General features: G+C 38.0%; 1 protein-coding gene across 3 annotated transcripts in view; it reads left to right on the top strand.

The window, feature by feature from the left end:
- CRTC3 (CREB regulated transcription coactivator 3) overlaps window positions 1–26365 on the top strand; it is an 87113-nt gene that overhangs the window by 47823 nt on the left and 12925 nt on the right. For 2 of the 3 annotated variants that reach the window (XM_072402477.1, XM_072402475.1), the window contains 10 exons: window positions 2129–2191; window positions 5593–5705; window positions 12263–12301; window positions 15040–15125; window positions 16384–16433; window positions 17549–17766; window positions 20013–20308; window positions 21782–21958; window positions 22867–22947; window positions 23591–23792. In XM_072402477.1, the coding sequence (XP_072258578.1) occupies window positions 2129–2191; window positions 5593–5705; window positions 12263–12301; window positions 15040–15125; window positions 16384–16433; window positions 17549–17766; window positions 20013–20308; window positions 21782–21958; window positions 22867–22947; window positions 23591–23792 (1325 nt within the window). The remainder of the gene's footprint in view (window positions 1–2128; window positions 2192–5592; window positions 5706–12262; window positions 12302–15039; window positions 15126–16383; window positions 16434–17548; window positions 17767–20012; window positions 20309–21781; window positions 21959–22866; window positions 22948–23590; window positions 23793–26365) is intronic. The other variant, XM_072402476.1, reaches the window with a different exon arrangement.

Here is a 26365-nt window from a genome sequence, read left to right as displayed (position 1 = left end):
TGAAAGTTTCGCCTTGTCCAAGGAAAAAAAATTTAGATTTTGTCTGCATCCCCACCTCTCGCTTATCCACAGTCAAGGCATATAGTTTTTTTTTTTTTTATTTAATCCCTGTTTTTTTCTGATAGATCTTCACTATTCACAAACATTTACCTATAGACTCTATAGACTACTTTACTCTTCTGTTTCCACCAGTTCTATATTATGAAAATGTTTACAAACTTTTTTGCTACCCTTTGATACCCAGCTTGGCAATCCATACATTTGGTGCCAAGTGGGCAAGAGTGCTTTGCAATCCAAGCATCTGGGCCCATGAACACCATCATGACCTGTTAATAAAATATTCTATTTATTAAAAAAAAAAAACAACCAAAAAAAAAACTACTGTACATAATAACCTTGTCTAACTTTTTTAGTCCGTGTATTCTGATAATTTAGGTCTTAGAAAGGGAATGTGAGCTTCAAGATTGAATAAAGTTCAATTTTTTTTTAATTTTTTTTATTATACAATGGTCCAAATTGAATGTGATCTTTATTGGGCAGAACCATAGTGCTCTTTTTATAAAAACAGGCAATCGCACATTCCCACAAATTTTCCCTTTTGGAAATCAATTACTGCCATTGAAACACATGGATCTTGAAGATTTGCATGGGGGAAAGTTCGAGGGAATGTCTGATTCCCTGTTTGATAAATAGAGCCCATAGTGTATGTTGGCCCCATAATGCTAGGCATTATGAAAAAAAGTTAAAAAACTGTTTTACAACTTTTGTTTTTAACTATTAGCCATCTGAAATAAAAAATAAGATCTTCTCGCATTGTTACAATATTAATCTTTTTTGTTTAGCAGAAAGGCCTCTAAATGCAGGAAGATCACAAGTAGTTGTTTAATAATAAGGTTATAGGAGACTTGAGCTCCTCAGGAGCTAAAAGTTCCAGTATGCTTGGTTAGTTGTTAAAGTGGGCATATGTTTTCCTTGTTTTATCTCTGATCTACAATCTCTTAAGACATTGATATATTTTGTTTACATAATTTTCATCCTCCTATGTGTCAGAGGGCATTATCATTCATATGTGAATCTGGAGGTTGCCCTGTAGCGTAAATGATCTATAGCCTGACCTGACTTAGCTTGGTAAAAGGCAGGGTCCCTGGCAAGTAAATGAGCTCCATAAAATAATTTCCAGTGAGAGAGGTTAAAAGTGCAGCCGGGCTCTGTGTCCCACGCTCTGGATCCCTGGTGTCACTTGTTCCCACTGGCAACCGCTTTCCTGCCAAAGAACTTTCTGAAATAAACAAAAAAAAAAAAAGTTCTAAAACCAGAAAAAAAGTTCTGTTCAAAGCCGAAAGCAGCAGCAACTAAATGCCTGGATTTTCAGCTTTCTGCCAATATTCTTATGCAATTGATAATGACTTTTTTTTCCACATTGCAGCACAGATGACAATGACCACCAGCTGTGTTTGATAACGCCTTGACACACAATTCTGCAACACAATGCCATGAACTCTAGTAAAAAATAAAATGAAGTAATTGGGCAATGCAACAAAAACTTCTCAGCTTTGTCTTTCTTAGATGGTTAACAGTGTGCTGCCATTCAGGTTGTGATCTCGTTGCCTGTGATAGAATTCACTTCTCCAATAAAAGAAGTGTTAGTGGTTGTCTCAGGTTTCCTGGAATCTTTAGTAATTCTGCCTCTTTCTTGTTAATAATTGTACAATGCTTTCTTAAGCTAATGATCACTTAAGAGGAACTTTAATGACTATTTTGCTCACAACTCCTATCTTTAATTACAGGCTTCAATTTCTTCTCTGACACTAATTTGAATGTAAAACTTGCTTACCTCTGTTCTTGCTCAAGGTGTTAGAGATGCAATGCCTTGCAATCTAACAGCTAATCTTACCCAGAATCCTCTCTGATGAGCAGAATTTCTCCTCTTACTATGGTTCCATTCTGTTCTTTCAAATAATTCTTGTTTTCCATCCTCGGCTCATTAACTCTTATAGTTTATGGTGCTGTATCTTTCACCAGAGCACTAATGACTACATGCGACCATAATGTGTGGTGTATTCAACTGGGATTTTAACTGATATCCAACATTCTTTCTTCTTTCCCTTCTTGACTTCGGTCTCTGAAGGCAGCAGACTCCTTGGAGTGAAGAGAAACGGCCAGGATTTAGACTATTGTCTGCTCTGAACAGGTGAACTTTTTCTTTTAAGCCATCCTTTTTTCATTAAACATGTTTTTTTTTTTTTTTTTACTTTATATTTCTTTGGATGTGTTTAATAACAGAAGTTAAAAGATCACCTGTCACATTGGAAATAATGATCTGGTAGCTGTTCGTTCAAATTCCAAGTTTGTTCATACCGACAACATTTGAAAAAGTCTTTCAATATTGCACATTGCTGTGTGAGCTTTAAAAGAAATTTTCATTTGTGTTGTGTATTGCAATTTTGTAAAATCTCTTTTCCATTTTTTTTTGTATTAACAATGGAGAAATGTGATATGGAACAAGTGGATCTTTCTATGGACTCAATCCCAATTATATGCAAGATACATTGAGTGCAGATTTTCTATGAATATCACAGATCTTGAAGATTCCAGGAGAATTTAGGGGAAGGAATTAATCAATTAGCACAAATTGTCCAAGAGATAACTTGTTCTAAAGTGTGTTCTTGCAAAATCAAGAAGATTTAACCTGTGACAAACTGCATTCTTATTAGATGCCACCAAAAGGAAACTACTTGGTCCACAAAACTGTTGGAACGCTTGAAGGATGTCTTTGTGAAGGAACTCTGTCTGGGTCCAAACTGTTCTGTTGGTGAATTTTATACACTGTTAGGTCTCTTTAGGGAACAGCTGGTAGCATATACTTTGTTATAACACCCATTACTTTAAAGGCCCTGTTCTGTGAAAATATGTATATGTAATACAATTTATAGGGCCATTTCAGACTTTCTATTGACCCCAACATTCTGCCATATGTTCAACTGTGCTCCTAACTGCTCTCCTGTGTAAATATGAATGCGATGGATCGCAGTGCTGGTTCTAAAAAATGACTAACACCTAAAAGTTGCTAACACCTTAACGTGTGGTGCAGCTTACCACTCCTGGGTCTATAGCAGCAATTTGTCTGCTCCTGGGAGTATGAATGAATGGAGAGGAACGAAGGAGGTTTGAGGCTCATAGGTTTTCATGCAAAAAGTGAAGTGTACTGATTGAATATTTAGTACATAAGCTATCAAATACACATAAACATATAATGTGTCCGTCTCTGTCCTGTTAATATTTCACAACACAGAGTACACCGCACCCATGAAACATACATAAATTGTGCTAAAACTTGTAACAAAAGTGTAAATTACTACTTCAAACCTTAGCATTATCACCAGCAGCAACTCCATATATACACCCCCCTTGTGGGGCATGTTCCTAACTTCAGACCATTAAGCACGCATTATTATCTATCCCTGAGGAAGCCCTTCGTAGCGAAACGCGTCGGATCATTGCATGCAACGGCGCGGTCTTTTGAATAGTTTTATGTTTATGTGTACTACTTTTTGAAAAAAATCACACTGTATAGTATGTATAATTACTCTGTGTTGTGAAATATTAACAGGACAGAGACAGATACATTATATGTTTATGTGTATTTGATAGCTTTATGTACTAAATATTCAATCAATACATTTCACTTTTTGCATGAAAACCTATGAGCCTCAAACCTCTTTCTTTTCTCTCCATTCATTCATACCTTAATACTAGATAGGAGTGGCTCAAGTAATATCACCCTGGCCCAGCCAGTGAAAATGGTTGAAAATTGCAAATGGCAAATGAAGAAGAAAGGAGATGGTGTCACCGTGTAATGGAACAGGTAAATATAGCAAGCTGTAGTTCCTCTTTAAGCATATCTTAAGTTTGAAACAAAGAATCGCCTGCTGGTCACCACTGAGGCGTCCATTGCTGTTGCTATAATCGCCACAAATTATTGGGGTATGTATAAGGGGAAAGCTCCGGCTTCCAGTAAATGAAAGTTTTCCTCATACGGATTGAGACCTTCCCTTTGGTTAATAGTGGGAACACAAAGTGAAGCACTGGCTACTGGTGCTCTAGGGGACCAGGTTATTTCACCATATTAATTCACTGAATGTCTAACAACTGGTGTATTGGTGTATACAGCACAATATAATATGTTCTCGCTTTATAATGCAGTTATTAGTAAAATGAATAATTGTCACAATCAGTGCAATACTTTTTTGTGCTTTTCATATCAAAATCAATGTTTCCTTTTGTATTTATTGTTATTTTGTCATCTTTCATACTCCTTTATATGCAAAGTCAAATCCTTTACATACCTTCACCTGTAAACTAAAGAGTGATTATTGTGCCTTAAAATCTGGAAATTTAAAATCTATTACAACATAAAAAGCAAGGCTATGTATTTCACAAAATAATGTTTATTAAATCAGTGGTGATCAGCTTACCATAAATAAATAATAAATAACCAAGAAGCTGGCATTTGTTTACCAACAACCTAGAACGAAGTCCCCCGAGTTCAACCAAATGAAATATTTAATCTGTTTTAGAGGCCCATTGCTTTAATATCCTTAGAAAATAATTCAATTGACTGTGATGTAATTATTACTGGTACTGTTTACCGAAAAGCTGTTTTGCAAGTAAAAAGCTCTGACTGCTCACGTGATTCTCGGGCAAACCTCTCACCAAGCCAAGGTCTTTGTATCTGTCAGTGAATGTTTGGAGACTGCTGCCAACTGTCTTTTTTCACTTTTAAAACATGTACAAGCTGCTGAAAGTTGGATTTTATTTTGCTTGTGTGAGGAGGAAAATGTGCCTCCTATCATTATCTTAGGTTGTTCACATATAACTCTTACAACTGAAATGTATATAAAAAATGTGTGAACCGATCTGTAATTCTGAGCGGCCATTCTGGTGCTCGGGCAGCCTTGCCAACCAGGTCCTTGATCTGCTCTGCAGACTATTCTGCAGTTAATCGATGTACCCTGGCCCAGGACCTGCAAACATTTTAGGCTGCATATACACGTTCAATAATTGACGCTGGAAAGGATCTTTCAAGATCCTTCCCAAGGATAAAAGACTGAACGAGTGTTGTACATACTGCTCCGTTCTCTATTGAGAGGGGAGGGGGAGAATTAAGGAGTCTCCCTCACTGCGCTTTCTCCCCTTCACTTGTTTTACCACAATTCTTGGATCTGCCAGGATTGGTCCACGAATGAGCGCTGTACACTCACGCCAGATTCTGGTCCGATACTAGCCCTAAGGCAATTATCGGACGAGAATCATCTGACGTGTGTGTACCTAGCATTAGGGCAGTAAAGGAGAAGCAGCAGGTAATCAGTGGGGCAGGAAAGGGAAGCACAAAGATGGTCTTAGTAGAGCGATGCTGTACAAAGGATTACAGGTGGTTGATATCAAGGCAAGTACTTGTAAGATAAATGGATAAGTGTATATGTAAGTAAGATATGTATTCTTTTTTTTGTTTTTTAACTTTTCACTTTCCCTTGGTCATTCTTTATCCTTTCTTCCACCTAATTATTTTACCTGTGCTTTTCTTTTCCCTAGGACAAACTCCGACTCTGCGCTTCATACCAGTGCTTCCAGTAACAAAACACAGGACCCATTTATGGGGGGAAACCAGCCTGCTGCACGTATTCCCAGACCTACGCAGCGCAACAGTAAGATTTCACTTTTTGGCATAACTTTCTGCCTGTAGAATTGTATGAACTTTCTTTGATCTCTTCTGCATAGTTTTGCCTATGACCTCATAAATTAAAACCAGGTCAAGTTCAGAAAAACACATGTTTGTGTGGAAATAACATTTGTAGTTAAAGGAGGCCTGATGTGTCCAATAGTCATCCTTAGTCAACACCTAATAGACTATAATATACTATTAGGGGATCAGCTAATCTAAAGTCATTCAAGATTTAAAACACTAAAATGCAATCAGGGCAATTATCCTACCAGCATGTTTTTGTGATTCCTGGATAAAGTCAAGCAAATGCAAGCAGGAATTTCAAACTCCATACAGATAGTGTTTTGGCCTAGAGTTAATCCTGGAACCCTATTACTGCAAAGAGTGCCAAAGACTGAAACACTTGGCTCGGAGGACTTCAGTACAACTGATTGGGCTCCTCTGCTACTTCTCTCTCACCCAGTCTCTGGTGAAGGACTCCAAAACCTTGTTCCCTAATCTGATTTTTACACTGCATAAAATTAGATATAGCGATGTATGAATACAAATACATCTACATGAATTTCATCTAATCTCTAAGTATTTGGGTTAGGCAGGCAATACTTGTTGGGCTTTTGGAAAGGGTAAGTGCTAGTTGAGGGGACCAAGGAAATCCTGGCCGTGGTATGGCTGCCCTAGCTAAGTTCTGTCCTGCTTTATCTACATCCATTCTGAATAATGACTTTATACTGCCGATGTGTAGTTAAACATTTAATGTTGAAATCATTAGTTGTATGGGCTGAATTGTTTAACTTGTGTGAATTCCACAAGACCCGTAGGCCTCAATGTTACCTTACCTTAAATGATGTTTTTATCTACTTGATCTACTTTTCTCCCCAGGCCTCGTCCATGTCATACTTGTGCAGCCATTCAGTATTCTCTGTGTGTTTTTTATGTTTACCTTCCAGCTTAGGCCCGCTGACATTCATGCTTTATATGTTTACAATAAAATTAAAGCTTCCTTAATGTTGTGGCTCCTGTTATGTAGCACAACCACAAAAAACTCATACGTCTAACTTTTCTACCAGATTTTTGTTTTAACCTTTGCTCAACCTATATGACTATGTAGTTAAACATTTGACGTTCTCTTTTGGATCGTAGTATCAAGTGCTGGCATTTTAAGTGGCATTTCCAGTATTCTTATATTCTTCAGTTCAGTTTTAGTACTTGCTTTTAACTTGGAATTTTTTGGGCTTGATTTTTTTTTTTTTTTTTAAACTAAAGCCTTTATTATATGAACTCGCATTTCCTCTTCAGTTTGTTTTCCTGAAAGACAAATATTGAGAGCTGTTTCAAATATTTTTGTTTGTGGTCAGTTTGACTGATATTATCATATTATCAAGTTAATTCTATGCAAGTGCCACATGCCAAGTATCAGTAATGGTTTGCATGTACAAAGGTTCAAATTGGAAGGACTTTTTTAGGCATAGAATGCAAAAACATAACTTTTATTTTATCAACTAAAGAGCAGATTTAAAACATTTTTTGTAAAACAATCAACACATGATAGTATGTGTAATTAAAAATATATTTTGGTTACATAGTCTCACATATATGAAAATTTTGACACGTTATTCGCGGATATGTCCCCCTTTTCAGGAAATAAATGCAGAGACTAATAGATTGAAAGTCACATTAAATAGCACTGTCTGTGGATACCTCCTCAAGAAGGTGCACAGATCATTCATACAGAGAAAGCGGTAGCAGCATGACAAAGACGCAAGGCCAGAGATCAATTCTGTATAATAGCAGGTGCACCTTGGCAATAAATCACATATGTCTTCCTTGGCTTAAAAAGCTGTTACGACTGGCATTCTTTTTGGTTCAGGATCTCACCTACCTGATTGTGGGTAGGAGAGCTGGTTAACAGTTAATTCAGTTTACAGACTCAAAATGTGAAGGAAACTAAATCTAAGCGGAGAACCACGCAAACACCACCATGGGCCAGGGAATTGGTTTTAAGTACTACCTCCTGTTGGTTGATTTTTTCATGTTAGGAGCACTTTAAGTCTCCTTTGTGTAGACATTATACATCCCTGATGGTGCTGGTGGGTGCTTTCTTCTTGGATGTGAGGTCAGACGCCCCAGCACATTCAGAGCTTGGAATAATATGATACTTTATATTATAATAAAGGTAATTTAGAGAGGTGAAGAGAGGGGTGGATGAGCCAGCACAGGGAATAGTTAGACATTCCTAGAAGTGGAGAGGGCTGAGCCTTCCTGGTGCTATCATTTTTGTTTTAAAGAAGTTTAACCCTTGCACTGCTAAGAATGTGTCCAACATATGGCAATCAAAAGGTTAAAACAAGCTGCCATTGCAGCCCTCACTTTCTTTAAAAAGGTGATTTGTACATTGTATTGTGACTAGAATTCTAGCAGCATCTTCAAACTGATATAATATAAAGGCTTTTAAAGCTTTGCCCATGGACAGTTTTGGATGTTGACGCAATTTGACGTTTTTGTTTTTACTGGAGGCATGCTGATCTTTACTAGCTTGCTAAAATGATTATTATATTATGTTATGTTTTTGTGAGATCTAAAATTATTCTGCTTTTTTTTTTTTTTTTTTTTTTATACTGAATATTTGGGTTTGATAAACAGTGGCACAAATATTGTTTGATATAAAACATGCAACCATCACCACATTGTTCTGCAGGATCTCTGCAAGAAATAAAATTTTAACAGCATTTTAACATGTACAAAATCTAATAATTACAATAATGCTCTGACAGTGAAAGGGCTACAGGTATATTGCAAAAAAAAAAAAAAAAATTCCTTATGAAAAGGGAAAAAAAAACGGAAAATAAGCTTTTTACATAAATGTTGTTGTGTTGTTTTTGCTTAGTTTTATCTGCAGTGTTATTTTAAACCTGATAATGTTTCAAGACCAATTTTTTTGGGTTAGCAAAAATCTGTAAACTTAAACTGTTAATCCTAATAAATTCCAAGTCTTACAGCCATTACTTACTTTTGATGCATCCTTGCAGTGTCGCTGTAAAATTAGGCTGCACCCACTGGTAGAAGGGGGTTCCCTAAAGACCTAAAAGTTATTTCAAGGGTTCCCCCATTTTTACAAGCTTATGAAAGTCTGCTGTGTATCAAACCAGGGTATACAGATAGGATCCAGAGCACAGCACAAATGTGCATGCAGTTCTTTGCTATCTTTTGTGATATTGCTTCAAAATCATTCTGCTGCTTTCCAGTCTGGAAATAATAAATCTAAATTAAAAATTTAAATAAATAAATAATCTGTTTGGATAATACAGATGCGAAAGTCGCTTGTAGATCATGTAAATGTATTAATGAAACACACTAAGAATATTCTACATTCATCATGTTTTCCCTTGGAATTTCCTTATGGAATTTGGTCATCTCCCCCTAGTGTTGGCTTGTTGAACTGCAGAAAGCAACACAGGCAGCATCTCATGTAAATAAAGTGTATTGGTTATTCTGCCACTGTGTAGGGGTGTCGAGGGGGAATAGGATTCTATGACTGGGGACTGAAATCTGGAGTTTTGCTTTATTTTATAATAAATTTTAAAAAAATCATGTAGGTGGACACACAGTTGACATTCAATTAGCTTTAAAAATAAGCCATGCAATCTTCTAGAAAGGAACAGCCATCTTTTTCTTGCACCGTGGGGTTGTCTTTAAAGCATTGGTTCCCTTAGATTAGCCATGTTCCTGTGTAGTGTCACTTCTTTTAACTAGCTGCCCTTTATGTACCAGATGACTCCTAACCCCAGATCAATGATTTAAAGCTTCCTGTACTCACAAACCACAGATTTAGGTTAGATTGCTATGAACATGTGATATAGAAATAAAGACACTTTAAATTGTCAGTCTTTCTGATCAGACTGACCGAATCATTTATCTGAAGGAAGTTTGGCACAGACATGAAACAACTCGCTGAACTTACAATCTGATTATCTTGCAGCAGTTATCGGTTCTCTGGCAGCCATCTTGTTCTAAGAGATTGTATGTTTGGTGATTTTATAGAGGACGTTCTGTCCAGCCATTTGGCTTGAGAAGTTTCTTGGTTTCAGATTATAAAGTCTTGTAGAGGTGCTAAATATTTGTTGCTCATAATGATGGTTGGTGGTTGGCTTGGTGTTTGTCGGAATGAATGCTCTGTACAGACGAAATGCTGAGTAACATTTTCTGTTCTTTGTAAAAAAAAAAAAAAAAAAAGGACCAGTTTGAGACGCCCCACTAAAATGTGTGATGGATACAGATATGTTGCCTGTGCTTCATGTCTGTTTTTATCCCTAATATATCTCAAACTTGGGTTTTTGGTTGTTTGGACTTTTTGCATTAGACCGGTGAAGCATGTGGACGTTGTAAAGTGTTCTATTATTAATAAACAGGATTTATATATCACCAACATATTACGCAACACTGTACATTAAATAGGGGTTGTAAATGGCAGACAGTGACACTGGAGGAGGAGAGGACCCTGCCCCAAAGAGCTTACAATCTGGGAGGAGGAGGAAGTAACACAATGGGAGGGGAGATATGTTGTTGGAATATAAATGCAAGTTAATAATAATGACTCTGCTTTTCTCCGTAATACAATACTATGGTAGAGATTGTGTATGGTCTGACACACATATAATCCACCTATGTTCCTACCATTTATCTCCTCTAATTAAGACATTGTGTTCTCTAAAATTGTCCCCAGAGCGTTCAGAATCTGCTGCTGCTGCTTCCGCTACACAGTCCTCATTCTCCCAAGGGGCTTTATGAGCTTCATTGACCATATTGTCTCTTGGAGAATATTCTCCCTCTTGTCTCCCTCTTGCTTCCTACACTGCCAAGTAACTAAGAAATTAAAGCAGAACATCAGATTTATTGTTTGGATTTTGTAGAGATTTTTTTTTTTGCTGTGGTAAGGAGATTGCTTACTACTATTGTCTTGGGGTAATGTAAAGTAAAAAAAATCTTAACCGGTGCAGGTTCCTTCCTATTTTATCAATACTTTTTGCAGTTTGTTTTACCGATTAGAGTTATACTTTTTAACCTTATGGTCTAACTGTAAGTGTCATGCATGGAGAGACGGGACCACCAGGGGGCGCTATGGTTTGCTCGGAGGTGGTGAGAGCCCTGGGAAGGGCCAAGGTGCAGAGTCTAAGCAGTAACCAGGTCTTCTCCAGAGCCTCTGATGGTGAGGATGTTGTGCCGCTGGGTACTGCCAGGTTGCAGTCTTTGGGCACACCAAGGTGGGCAAAACACGGTACCAAATCACAAAGCAGAAGGATAGGATAGTCGAGGAAAGCCGGGGTGGAGGCAGGCAGCAAGCATTAGAGGGCAGGTCACACGCCAGGGCTCAATTGCCAGGGATCCAGGAGACAGACACCAGTTATACAGGGGGCACTGGGAACACAGGAGACACTGGAAGCAACAGGAGGCACAGGTGAATTAGGGATATCCACAGACAGGAACACAGGAACTGCACAGGGAAGTGGGTTGGGAACCAACAGACTGGACAACAATGGGTTAACACAGGTGCTTGACACAGGAAACAATGGATTAGGCAACAGGTGTACAGGAACTAGCTCACAGACCTAGGGGCTCTGTACTAGTGAAAATTTGTTGCACAAACCCTTAGTGCAATGTGTGAACTAGCTAAAAAGCCAGGTCTGGTCTGGAGGCTATTTTCTGATTGGCCAGCAGATTGGACAAATTCAAATAAAGCTTGAAAACAGAGGCATGCCCAGGGTCAGAACTGCCCGCATGCGCAGGAGAGAGATGCCTCTGTTTTAGTGAGGAAGAGGTAAGTGTGACAGTAAGCAAAGGGAAAGCTACTCAGAAATGATGCAGATGACAATAAATACAGCATTTCACATTCTTTTGAAAGCAGAAAAAGATAAAGGTTGGGTAGAGCCTTACTTTAAAGCTCATCTTTTAATATTAAACCGTTTTTCTTTAGCGCCAGCATAATATGCAGCGCTGTACATTACATAGGGGTTGCAAATGGCAGACACAGACAGTACCACAGGAGGAGAGGACCCTGCCTGAAAGACATTACAATCACCCTGAACATATTGCTCAGACCCCGTCATTTCAGTGTTCTCCCCAGCCCATTTTAGCCAGGTGCTCCCCACCCAGTTAAAAAAATTCTAGAGAAATACTGCATTTAGATAGCAAGTGCTATCCCTAATAAATGTTAAATGCCAGGTGGTAAGTGTTCCTAAGTTTAAAATATTAGTAAAATTTTTTAAATGGTCATCATGAGAGTGTTAAATGTTTTTATAGAATAAGAATATTTTACATTTTTTATACCATCAAATGATTTTCATCTTTACATTTTAAAACTAAACACAAATTACATGGCCTCCAACCTAAAAATTTGTCTCTATATTATGATAAAACCAAATAAAAGATCATTGATGGGATGTAATCTTTAGGCGAAATGTCATTGTTTTTAAATTGTCCTCAGACGTTAAAATAAATTCAATCAATACCTAAAAATATTCTCTTTTTTTTTTTTTTTTTTTGCAGCAAGTTTACAGGACGGGGAAATGGACAGCTTTGGAGAAGGTAAGGCATTCTGGTTTGTCTTTTGTAACCTTAGCAGATGACATTTGGAATGTGTTTAGTGACATGATACAAAATGATATATAATTATGTCACTATTTCGTGCTGAAAAAGCAATCCAGTCTTTACTTGGTGTGAAGTCATAAATAACGTATCACTTCCTATGAACCATACAAAGCTCATGGTGAAACACTTCTATACCCTTCCAGTTGTTATAAAACTACAATTTTTACTAAATGTTACAATTTTTTTTACTAGAGAAACATTGGATGGGTAATATAGTATCCAGGTAGCTATTGCTTACTTTTTATTGGGATTAAGATAACCATGTGCTCCTTGCCACTCAAATGTCCTCTGACTCCAGTGTTTTACTGAATGAAAGCAGCTTGAATTCTGCTATGTAGTAAACTACAAATCAGTTTTAGTTTGTCCTGTCATGCCTTGTTTATTAGAGAGGAAAACACGATGCTCAATATCACCATAAGGAAGATACAATCAATTCAAATTGTTTCCTAGCAAAAATAGTATACATGTATTGTACTACACATTAGGTCTGATTGATTAAAGCTCTCCCAACGCTGGAGGGGATAGACTGCCATGGGAGAACCTGGGTGATCTAGCAAACCTTAAACTGATTTCTTAAAAATAATTTGCTATTAGGTGGGAATGTATTTATTCCTGGAGAGGATCCTTTCCAGGTTTGCTGGATCGCACAGGTTCTCCTATGATAGTCTATCGTGTCCAGTTTTGGAGAGCTTTAATACATCATGCCCAATTTATTTTTATTGCAATAAAGGCCACCCTGGAATCAGAAAAAAATGTGTTATGTATTGTATTGCTCCTCCAATGACCTACTAATCACTTCCTCACTCATAATCTTGTCACCTGCACGGCTCCAAGACTTTTCTAGAGCTTCCCCCAACTCTCTGGAATGGTTTTCCTCATCCTAATTGGCTTGCTCCTAATTTCTGCTCCTTTAAAAGAGCACTTAAAACCCATATTTTCAAACTCGCCTACCTGTCTTCTTCTGTCTCTTAAACCCTCACTACTTCCCACCATTCCATATTTACCCTCCTATTGTGTGTTACTTCCCCCACCTCTTGGATTGTAAGCTCTTCGGGGCAGGGTCCTCTCCTCCTCCTCCTGTGTCACGGTCTGTGTCTGTCTGTCATTTGTAATGCCTATTTAATGTATAGCACTACGTAATATGTTGGCGCTATATAAATCCTGTTTAGTAATAACTGTTAGGAACACAATGCAACATACTCCAGAAAAAAAACTGGGATTAAATTTCATGGATCCACTAGACATGTCCTAACAAAAATACCATAAAATAAAAGCCATAAATTGGAAGAAAAAAAAAAACACTTCCTGTCCTTATTGAACCCACAAAGGTTTGCAGACAGGTAACGGAATGAACACTTTATTCAGATTGAAATGTGTCTGGTAACATTTGACCCTCTTTAAAGAAAGCATGCGAGCAAAGTGACGCCTGTATAAAAACGCCTTCTAAAAGAGGACTTCATTTACTTAACATTCCAGTGACCTGTTACTTGAAATGCTTCTGCTTCATTTCTGTCCTGCCGCTGAACCAGTTCACATACTTCCGGGTGTGTGGCCCCATCACTCAATGTGATTTCTCCTGCTGGCTCCCACATCAATACAGGACATACAAGCAGGCAGGAGGAACCACAGTGAGTGATGGGGGCAGCAGGCAGTTGATCCATCAGACTAGGGGAAATCTTGCAGTGGCTTTTGGAGAAATGTAGGTTGATGGAATCTTTTGGTAATGACACGTTTAAGGGGGGGATATGATTACACCGTATAAATATTTAAATGCTCCATATAGAGAACGCTCTTCTCAATTATTCACTGTAAGATTGTTACAAAGAAGAAGGGAAAGAAGTTTAAGCTCTGGATAAGGAAGAGATTCTTCACTGTAAAGTCACTGTAAAATGTGGAATCAGCTCCCTCAGGAAGTAGTTTTAGCAAGCTCTAAAAATTGCTTTAAGAAAAATCTGGATGCTTTTCTAGAAGCACAGAATATACCTGGGTATTAAAGCTTTAAAGTAAAGATAACAGAGACATCACGAATGAGGCAATCATGGAATTTGTGAAGGAATTCCCCCCCCCCCCCCCCTGTTGGAGAAAATTGTTGTTTTTTTTGCCTTCCTCTAGATCAACTATGTCAAAATATTACACAGCGCTGTACATTAAATAGTGCATGTAACAGTTCTCTTGATTTTTTTTTTTTTTTAACCAGTTCATTTCCAACACCTTTGTTCCCTTAAATCAGAGCTTTTTTTTAAAATTCCTGCTATGGGCCTATTTATTCAGCAATACCTTTACTAATGGTAACCTTGTTGTAGCAAGATGTTATTCCTGATATGTCTAGTGCACATGTTAATGATAGTAGGAGCACTGTCTGCACAATGTTTTTCTGTGGGTGATAAGTGAAACCTTCTCTGGTGCTGCAGGGGAGATGCGGCATAACTATATCCAGTATGCCCAGAGCCATTTACAAACATTCACTGATAAATTTAACTAAAAATTGTTAATCTGGGTCAGTATGAACTGCAGGAACACAGATAGAACATTCTAACTCTATGAACATATCACTCTTGGTGGAAATATATTCCCATATTAGACTAATTGTGTAAATAGTACATCTTCTTAATATGATGAGTTTGTTCATAAAAGTTGTTCTGTGTAAAACTTATTTTTTTATTTCTGGTTTTTAGGTTTTCCCTATTCAAATCCTTTGGCGGAAGAGAATATGCTCAACGTTTCCAAGCCACTGCCCAAACAGCTATGGGAAGCCCAAAAGGTGCTACTTTTCTTTTATTAAATGCCTTCTTTGAGTCTGTGAAAATTTAGGTCATATTATAGCTGTTAGCAGGTTATCACATTCAACTATATTTGTTTTAACCATTCTAATACAAGAACATATGGGCAGCGCCATCTTCTCCTCTTTTTTCTGGGTTCTTGTTCCTTTGTCACCCGACCCAGGCACAAGATCAGGTGACGTAGCTGGGAAAAAAACTTGCCAATCTCACTGCGCATGTGTGAGATTGGCAATTTTTTTTCCTTTTGACAAAAGGGCTTCTTTCTGCACATGCCTGAGATGCACAGGCAAGCACAGAAGGAGCATCCAAGAGCCTCCCGGGATGCGTGACCTAGAAATCCTGGGAGGCTCTGCACTCCTTTATGTTCTTGATCGCCTAGGCGGGCGGTGCTGCACCCTTTTTCTTTGTTTTTTTTCTTTTCTTTTTTTTTTTTTTTTTTTTTTAAAAAAAAAAAGGGTGTTGCATTTAAAAAAAAAAACAAAAATAACTTTTACTCTACATGAAAAGGTTGTCTACCCTTATGGAAAGTGAAATTTCTGAGTTTAGGTACGCTTTAAGTCCCCTGCAGACCTCAGATAAATGTCAGACTACTGTTTCTAGAAATAATCTTTTGTGACAATGCTGTTCTGTTTTGTGAAGATTGGAGGAGGAGTGAGCAGCACCCTGCTATTTCTTCTCCATAGCAAAGCACTGTGGCAGTGGCCATTCCCAATCAGTCATTTATCAATCCGTCAGGGAGGATTAATGTGGGCTGGTGTACTCGCATTGAATTTTCTCCCCAGAAACCTCTTCTTGAGCATCAATCCTGTAACGTACATACCATTACGAGTTTATTCCTCAGCCCTCAACTCACCTTAGGATAAAGTAGCAACGTGCATGTCTGAAGGAGAAATCTCTAAGGCTGTGTAAAACCCAGGAAAACAACACTCCTGGAGGTTTCTTTTGAATTTCAACTTTTTTTGATTTGAAGTATACTGTGGAGTAAAATACTATAGTGACAGGGTCATTTTAAAACAGTATAATGTACTGTATGGGTAACAAATGGTAGTTCAGGTTTCATCTCCGTTTAAGAAGGGTTGTTCCATTTTTGACAAAGATGACTCCATTCATGCCTTTTTAGATTATCTATCTTATAAGATTTGTTAAAGCCTAAACATTCTACTATAGATTCCATTTAATAGTTCATTCTATTCTGAATTCTGCCTGTCAGCTAAATGTTTTCTTTTGTGTTATGTATAGGTTCAGTCTTTGACGTCTCGCCCCCGGTCTTGTGAAGTTCCAGGAATCAAGTATGTTAAAGCTTTTTTTTTTTTCTTCCCCATACTAATAACCCCCCTAGCAGTGTTCCCGAGTGACTCGGGTTGGATTTTACATGCTAAAAGCGGTAATCCCGAGTCGCTAAAAACATAAAAAAAACCCTACTTACCTTGTTCTGTTGGGGTCCTGCTGGTCCCTGCAAGTCCTCGGGACACATCTTCTTCCTCCGATCTTCAGCAGGCGACTGCAGAGATGTTCTCCAGGGTTTTCCGGTGACATTGGTGCGGGCGGGAGGAGCGGCGGGACATTCAAATATTTATATTTATATTTTATATTTTTTACATGCTACTGTACATATCATAATACATTTATTTATTACTATTTTATACTATTATTTAATACTATTTATTTTTTTTAAGAGTTTTTTTATTTAAAGTTTATTACAGTTATAAATTTTGAACATATTTCAGTGAGTTATGCCTAAAAATTATAGGCCTACAATGGCCTAAAATAAATTTTAATGCAAAAAAGTAACGCTTTTTGGGTGGAAATACGGACAGAATTAGAACGCTAGGGGAGGTTAAAATGGTTATGTAATGTGTATTGCTATATGTCTATAGATATATGAGAATTCTGTGTAACAAATAGGTGAGCAATCATTGCTGAAAATGCAGAATTCCCTCATCTTTATAAAAGTCAGTATTTTTGAATAACAACTAGTTAGTACTTTTTTTTTTTAGCTGCCATATTCCTCATATGACAGATTTCCCTTAAGCAAATTGAGTAAGGCAGAATGGTCTCATGAAGGGATCCGGTTCCCTGGATCACTCTGGTTTGACACCGAGCTGTAAAAACAATTTTTCATACTCCTCCACAAAAAAAAAGGTTTCCAGAGTTTGGGACCTTATTCCTTATATTTTTTTTTTTTTAATAATATTTTCTCTGATGGAAATTGTGTGGGAAATTGTACTTTTTTTTGCTTTTGCTTGTAATGGGAGTGCATGTTAGCTTTATTCAGCAATCATATACTAACAGAAGTAATTTAGCGTTTTACTAGCCAACCTTCTGTAACTTTTTTTTTGGTATTGCTATAGCTTGTATGACAAGTAAAATTGAGCATTTATGTTCCTTCTCTTTTTCCATCCAGAGTTTTTCCATCTTCTGATCAGAACGCCAGCCTCTCACATTTCCAGGGCAATCTAAACACAGGTGGTTCACTGCCAGACCTTACAAACCTCCATTTCCCCTCTCCCTTGCCCACCCCTCTGGACCCAGATGACACAGCTTATGGGGGTATTGGCGCAGAAAACTGCACAGGAGGGCTGCCTGCTGCTATGACTCACCTGGGCATCAGTAGTTCTCCAGGTCAGTAATAATTAGACAATTGTATCAAAAGACAAACGGTATGCAAAATACACATAAAATTAGGATTATATGAACTGAAGTACTTAGTTTGGTCAATGAAAAAATGTATTTTAATTATTGTGCATTTTTAGCCTTTCTTTATAGAAATACCCAATATAGAGTGCTGGACCTGAGAAGACCTCATTTCTGTGGGTTCTTTTACATGATCACTTGCTCATCCTGGTAAAGCAGCACTGAGGTCCTTTTACTAGAACTGCTGATGGGCAGGGTTTTTTTATTTTCCACTAGTGAGGAGACTGTGAAGTCTGTTCTCCCTAAGAAATTTCTAGCTTATATTTCTGTTAGCACTTTTTTTCACTGATCCATGCATGCACAGTCTAATGTGCAGTCTCAGCTTGTATCTGAGCTGGAACAGGAAGGAAAACACAAAAACTCTTATGTGCTTGCTTAGGATTTACATAATTCCAATGTTACTATAAAAGTTCGCAAAAATGCCCATAATCACTGGGCAAAAATTTCAGCAGCAGAAATGGAACAAAGAGGGACACTGCAACTGTCATAGAGCTAAAGAAGGTATTTTGGCAGGTATGTCTGCCATAATGTCTAAATATGCTGTGTATACTGACATTTTATAGTAAAAACATTGGGCCTGATTTTTTAAAGCTCTCTAAGACTAGAGAGGATAAACGTTTATCAGTGAAGATTGGTGACAAAGCAATCCTGGAATGGATCTGGTACAGGACTGAGAATGTTTGCTAATTGCAAGTGATTTTGAAGAAATTTATTCCAGGTTTGCTGCATCACCCATCTTCACTGATGAAAGTGTATCCCCTCCAGTCTTGGAGAGTTTTGCTAAATCAGGCCCATGAAGTTGAATTTTGCTTTGAAGAACTGTTCAGATGGTTGCTCTTCCTGGCATCTGTAAAGGGGTTATGCTACCACTCTACAAGTGTGCCTGTGAGCTAGACACTGCAAAGCTGAGCCTATAGAACACAGCACTGAGTATAATGTTGGTGCTCTATAAAAACTGTTTATTATTATTGATAATAATAATAATAATAATAATAGATGGAGTAATAAGGTAGCTGTTTGAGCACCCGTTGACTGTCCATCAGTGTGGGTGCTGTAATTGCTGCTGATCATGGTCTGCAACTTGTCAGCCACACAGGAACAGCCAGTGAGATATCTTTCAGAAGTTAACTTTAACAAGCCCTAGGGGAGTTGATCAGGCAGAATAGAAAAACTTTTCTAATTCATATTATTCCCCACCAAGATAAAGCAATGTGAGCAACTCGTGCCAAGTTCTGCTAAACAATTATGCTGTATCTAAAGACAGTCTTAAATACTTACAGACCCCTCTCTGGTCCTGCCCTGGGACTTTTTTGCCTTCTCCTCCATCTTTCAGTCTAGGATTTACTTTCACTATTTGCTCCTAAGTCTTCTTTTAGAGGAGGTGGCTTTTAGGAAAACAGGAGCAACACCCTGTGCTGTCCACACCTTGTCCACTATTCCCATGCAGTGGAGTTGACTTTTAGGTGTATATTACTAAAAATCAGCTTAGCTTTAGTGCACATTCATAGAGTAAAGACACAGTTTCACTCTTGGTACTCCTTTTCTTAGCTGAAAATAAAAAGAAATTTGGATACAGTGCATGTGACACACAGAATCTGACAAGTAACAAGGCTGAGCTAAACTAGGGTAAGGAGTGAGCCAGAAAAAATAATAAGAAGAAAAGCACACGGAAATCTTTTTTTCTTTTCAATGGGGTCTTTGTGCCCCTCATCCCACTCTGTGACTTAAAAATGCAAGTTCAAGTTCCATGAAGCAGTTCTTGATAATGCTGCCATTATATAGCCGTGAATAGGGGTTTGTCTGTAGAAAAGTCAGTGGGCCCAGGATAAATCACTTGGTCGGTTTACTGAATTTCATTGGTACATAAAACTTCAGTAATAATCTGTAAGGAGATTACTCTAAGATAGACATATATTGACTTTTAACAGGTGCAGGGGCTCTTACAACATCAAAACGCTTCTTTCTGGTCAGGAGGTGAATTAACAATTATTCAGTACCTTCATTACTAAACCTCCTTTCAGGTGTTGAGTTTCAACATCTTGGCTGTTTGCCCATGTTTAAAAGAGATCTCATTATATTCTTCAGTATTACTTTGATAAAAAAAATATTATCATATTCATAATAAAATATTATTTATATTATGTTATTACACACTTTTATTTTTTTTTTAACAGGTTTACAGAACACGCGCAGCAATCCAAGCATTCAAGCAACACTGAACAACAACTCACTTGCCTCTTCCATGAACAATCATGGTCCTCCATCTGGCCGCTCCAACGCATCGCTTCACCCATCTCTTCGCCTGGCTTCTCTTAGCAACCCGTCTTTACCTACGGCTGCGCTTGGCAGTTCTCCAAGGCGCAAGCATACTCCTGTTAGCCCTCTGACCTTGACACCAGGCAGCGAACCAAGCCGGTGCATTAGTGGCCAGTTTTCACCCACCAGCCCCTTGAGCATGGCAAGCTCACAGGTAAGGTTTCAGCAGTATATTATGTGTGGAGATGATTTAAACATGACTAAGGTTTGTGCTTCTGGTTTTTGCAGTTTTCATTGGAAGTGTATTGTTTATAGACTCTTCTTTCTGTAGCTACATAGGAAAACCCCTATTGAATTAAACTGATATTACATTTTATTTTATACTAGCTGATAACCCGGCATTGCCTGGGTATTTGTTTTTTGCAATCTTATATTATACAGGAAAAGGAATCAAATAAAGCTATAGTGATTTTCTTTTCTATGGTATTGTTTCATTTATTTTTGCCTTTGATTGCACTCTGCCAATTGCCTTACGTTTTCTCGGAGGCATTATTACAGGCCAGAAATTTGTAAAAGAGTCCAAAAATAAGTATGTAAAAATATAAGCAAAAGGCACACTGTCACTGAGCAATACATACATGCAAATATACCTCTGACATATACCACAACACTGTATAAAGATCAAAGGTGCACTCACACGAGTCATATGTCTAGCAAGTTTGGTTTAAATATCTCGATGTGTTTCCTAGTGATGACATATACACATACACACATATATACATACACACATACATACACACATACAAATTTATATATATAGATTTATATAGTTCTGACATATACCATAGTGCTGTACTATGAAACACTGAGCTAGCAGACCAATCAGTCTCTTTACAGAGGAGCTGACACTTTAATGTCCCCCCACAGTCGCACACTAATATTATACATTTATATACCTCTGACATATACCACAGTGCTGTACAAAGATCAGCGGTGTCATATGTCCAGCAACTTTGGTTTAAATGTCTCTATGTGTTTCCAAGTGATGGTGGAACATAGCAAGTTTGGTTGAAATGTCTCCATGCGTTTCCTAGTGATCACCAAATATAGCTCTGACACATACCACAGAGCTGCTTAAAAATCAGCGGTGCACTCACATGAGTCTGAGTCATATGTCTAGGAAGTTTGGTTGAAATGTGCGTTTACTAGTGATGGTAGAACATAGCACATTTGGTTGAAATGTCTCCAAATATCGCTCTGACAAATAGCACAGCGCTGTACAAAGATGACAGGTGCACTCACATAAGTCTGTCATATGTATTGCAAGTTTGGTTGAAATGTCTCCATGCGTTTTCGAGTGATGGTGGAACATACACACATACATACATCCAATTATATATATATATATATATATANATATATATATATATATATATATATATATATATATATATATATATATATATATATATATATATATATATAGAGATTATAAAGTAACGCATGTAAGCCAATAAGTTCTTGTGGAGTTTATCAGAGCCACTAAACAGTTTCACCAATAAATATACTTTAAATAAGATTTGCAGTTCATTTCAGAATTTAATTTTAAAAGAAACCGCCTGCTGCCTACACATCATTGACTTTTTTAATGGTAAATGTTTATTTGGACATGTTTTCATTTCTATAGGGAATTGCTATGGACAGGAGTCCTCTTTCTTTGCCTCCACTGGAACCTCCTCCACCTTATCCTTTGTACCAAGACCAGTCCCAGCATCCGCTACAAGTACATGATCCTCATGATCATCAAAATTTACAGCCACCCTCACCGGTGCCGTGCCCTCCACTGGATCTCAATTTGGCTAATGTAAGTGTAACTAGATGTGTATGCAGTTTTCTTATATACCTCTACTTTTACCTACATTGCTGCATCTTGCCTATGAGATGTATATATATATATATTTTTTTTTTTTTTACAAGTAATGGTTGGGAAGATGCATTATTGTCAGAAAACTAATCTTACCCAAGCAAAGGGACAGCTACCTGAAGGGATACTGGCATAAGATACAGAACCTGTGCTGTGGCTATTTTGGCTCAGGGTATAAGCACCTGTCAGGTTTGCTGCTGAGTGAAAAATGTTGAGCATGTTTTACCTTTGACAGATACCAGCTTTGTTGTCCTCAATACATGCACATGGTTGGCAACAGGTAGTAAGCAATCCCAGTGAGGTATCAAGAGATGACCAGGAGTATAGTCCAGACAGAGCAGGTGAATAAAAAAGGTAGCAGGGTATAAGCAAAACCAATTCAGGATATAGCGGGTGGTCAGCAACAAGTAGTCAGCTATCTGAAGATTAGTTAAAAAATAGTTGTCAGATCTCATATGGTTTTAACAAACTGCCAACATCCCCATTCAAAGTATTAAGAGAGCAGTATCTATAAGTGGGACTTTTAAGGCAGTATATAAAAGAAAAACATTTCTTGTAGCAAAGTATAAAAGCTTCAACAAAACTAGACACACATAAAAAAGTCCATAATACCTCCAAATAACATAGTGGCAGGTAAGATAGCAGACTCGGGGAAAAAAACATAGTGCTAGATATACCAATATGACTTAGGTAAGTACAGTTTATTGATTTAATCTACTAAAGGGATTTCATTGTACAGACACTAGATAGGACAGCGCTAAAACGTAATACAGATAACAGATAAACTATTAGTTGTTTTGTTAACATATGGTTTGGTAAATGTAATTTGGATTTCTTTCTTTCAACAGAACTCTTTAAGTGGATTCTTTGCAGATACCTTTTTTGATCAGCAACAACCCACAAGGCAAGGGAAGTACCTATGGCAACAGGTTAGTTACTGCTAAACCTGCATTCCCACAGAATCTAATTTGTTTAATGTAAATTAAACTTGTGCTGAGAAAGTAATGGGGGCTCCAATGGCTGGCCAATGCTGAAGATTCTAGTAATCATGCTGATCTAGTTTTGGCTTTGGCATGTTCTAAGTCACTGTCCTAGACCAGTATGCACATCAGGAGACCAGGGAAATCAAACCTATTGTTCCAAAACAGCGAATCAATGACAGAAAGTATTGTAGTCCATACCAACTGTACAACTAGCAAATTAGTACTATGAGCCAACATATTAAACAATTGATCTAGTGGTCACCGGTAGTCAGCAGTAACGATGCTGTGTATTTAATGTTACAAGATGCTGGCATCGTGATGTGACACAAGTCCTAATGATTTTATTTTTTTTCACAATCATGGCACTTTTGTGGTATAACACAGATATATATATATATATATATATATATATATATATATATATATATATACACTTTATTATGAATTGTTGCTAATAAAGATTCACATAGTGCTTATCAAAGTTGTTTTTAAATGTTTTGTTAATGAATCCGACTATCAGTTTTTCTGTAGCACATAGTTTATTGACTTACTTTATTGGGAGTAGTGATTCTTCTTTATTTTTCTCCAGGAACCATATGATATGTATGAGAATCCAAGCAATTCTCTACCCAATACCAATTTCTTCGATCCTAATATGAATCTTCAGTACTCCCAATCAGCCATGCTGGGACTAGGTGGGAGTCATGGAAACCTCCAGGATCCCTTCCAACTACGGCCAAGCTACTTGTATTCCAACTGTGGAGGAAGTGTTCCAAATATAATTTTAACAGGTTAGATTTTGTTTTCGACAGCTAAACATTACCACCTCAGTTTTCTTCCCAGAAATTTTCAAAAAGGGGGTGTGGCAAAACACTGCAAATTTAGTGCTCCCAGTTGTTTATGCCATGGATAATCAGTAACCTCTTATTGGTTCAGAGTTCTTCCTTCTCCCAATGATTTGTTCCAACTTTGTAATGCCTGCCCCGTTAGTATATCCAATTTTTCTATTCTATGTATTTTGCCACAACTGTCCTATGCCGTGTATTGTGACCCAACTTACTAGTGTTCTAAGTTTTAAGAGTGTAATCCTTTGTAGTAATGTAATATTATAATGAATGTGGTGTAACAAGTTAGGCTTAGCTCATATTAGCAGCAAAAAACATTTATCCCTTCTGAGTGACTTCTGGCAACTGCTAGGCACCTAGGATTGGTAACAGGCGGTAAGTGCTGGGCACCTAGGATTGGTAACAGGCGGTAAGTGCTGGGCACCTAGGATTGGCAACAGGCAGTAAGTGCTAGGCACCTAGGATTGGTAACAGGTGGTAAGTGCTGGGCACCTAGGATTGGTAACAGGTGGTAAGTGCTGGGCACCTAGGATTGGTAACAGGTGGTAAGTGCTGGGCACCTAGGATTCATAACCGGCGGTAAGTGCTAGGCACCTAGGATTGGTAACAGGCGGTAAGTGCTAGGCACCCAGGATTGGCAACAGGTGGTAAGTGCTGGGCTTTTTCAGAGCTAGAAGTTTTTTAAGCAGCAGTGGTTCCTGGCATGAGGAATGGACAGATGTAACCTTACTGCCGGTGTGAATTCAGCCGTACTTCAGATGTGCTCCTGTGTCTATATTTAGTTAAAGTGAACTTTAACTAAAACATTTTTTTTCACTTGATTCTTTTACAAAATTAGCCCAGCAGGCCCATGCTGGCTCAGCTTCCACCTTTTCTCTGATGCTCACTTGTACGTCCAGTGCTGCCTTGCACTGCACATGCATTAGAATGAACACTTTTTTTTTTTTTACATTATAAGAAAGCTTCTGAAGATGCATGCACACAAGGAGCAGTGCAGAGCCTTTTGGGATATGTGACACAAATATCCCAGGAGGCTGCGGATTTCCCCTTTGGTCTTTACTGAAATGGAAGTGAAGACTGAAGGCGAGAGGTCCTCTCCACAAAAGTGTAAAAAACAAAAAAAACAAAACGCACATTTTTCCATTATATTACAGGAAAAGTCACTATTTAATATAATTTTAAAATGTGGCGATGCTTTAATAGCATCATGCATGTGATATCAGATGGGGACAAGACAGCCAGTGGTTCACTCTCATCACTGTCCATATTCTATATAAAAACACGGTCTGTGACATTTATCCGCAAAGTGTAATGATGTCATTGGCAGCGCAGTGTGATAGCTGTGTGTGTAAATTCTGCAGCCTAACAACTCGCTGTGTTCAAAACTTTATATCGCCTAAACCGTTGGTTGTATTGACTTGAAATTTTTAAGGTACACGTGGAGGCATAGGAAACTGAAACTGTAGGTGCAAGTGGGGGACACTTGTGGCTAAACCTTTTTAAAATGTAATTAGTATGGCATTATGAGAACATAAATCTCTACCTAGCAAAGTTTGCTGCCTGCTCTGTTACACATATCTGTCCGCATCTCTACCTCAAACCCCAATTTCTGCAGAATTAAGAGGTGCAGGGAAACAAAAATATAGGTGGAAGTGGGAGACAGTTGTGGCGATCACCTCTCATCACCATGACATCATTACAACATTAAAAAAAAAACATTAAAAACTGTCCATCAAAATGCACTTCCTTGTTACACATAACTGTAACCTTCCAGTACCTCAACATCAATAAAATTTAGTGGGCAGAGTTTATGTTCTAATGATACTATAGGTATGAAGTTTTAGGGGATGTTAGTCACAGATGTTCCCCACTTGTACCTATATTTTTTGCTTCTTACACCTCCCCATTCCCCAATTGAAGTTCAAAATGTTAGATAAGTGGACAGGAATGTGTAACAGGGCAGGGAGGCCCATTTTGATGGGCAGAGTGTTTTATGTTCTAATGATGCTGTAGTAATGAGATTGTAAGGGGAGAATGTTCCTGACACTTGCACCTATATTTTCAGTTTTGTACCCCCCACCTCAGAGAAATTGGGCTTCAAAGAAGAGAAGCAGACGGTAGTTTCATAGGTATAGATTTGTGACAGGTAGGTATATATTTAGGGGCCCACTCCAATGTTCCTTGCTATGTTAGTGGCCCTGGGGTCCCCAATTTGCAGTTCAATTTTCATAACATTTGTGACCCCATATCTTGAAATTCTTTAAAGCTGAGGGGCATTATCTATGAGAGTTCCCTGTGCATCCTGAAAATTACAGGTCATTGTGACATACAGTTTAGGAGATATGGAGGTTTGTACACACAGAGCTGTAAGGATGGAGAATGACATGCAGACTTCACACACATCTCTAGCAGTGGATACATTTCACCAGTAGCTTTTTTTTTTTTTTTTTTTTTTAAATAGAAATCCCAGCTTGTGCTATGAGATGGGGCTGGGGCTGCCTGTGTCTCCTTCACATGAA

The sequence above is a fragment of the Pyxicephalus adspersus genome, chromosome 2 (assembly GCF_032062135.1).
Source record: "Pyxicephalus adspersus chromosome 2, UCB_Pads_2.0, whole genome shotgun sequence".
Taxonomy (NCBI): domain Eukaryota; kingdom Metazoa; phylum Chordata; class Amphibia; order Anura; family Pyxicephalidae; genus Pyxicephalus; species Pyxicephalus adspersus.
This window is presented reverse-complemented; position numbering and strand designations above follow the sequence as displayed.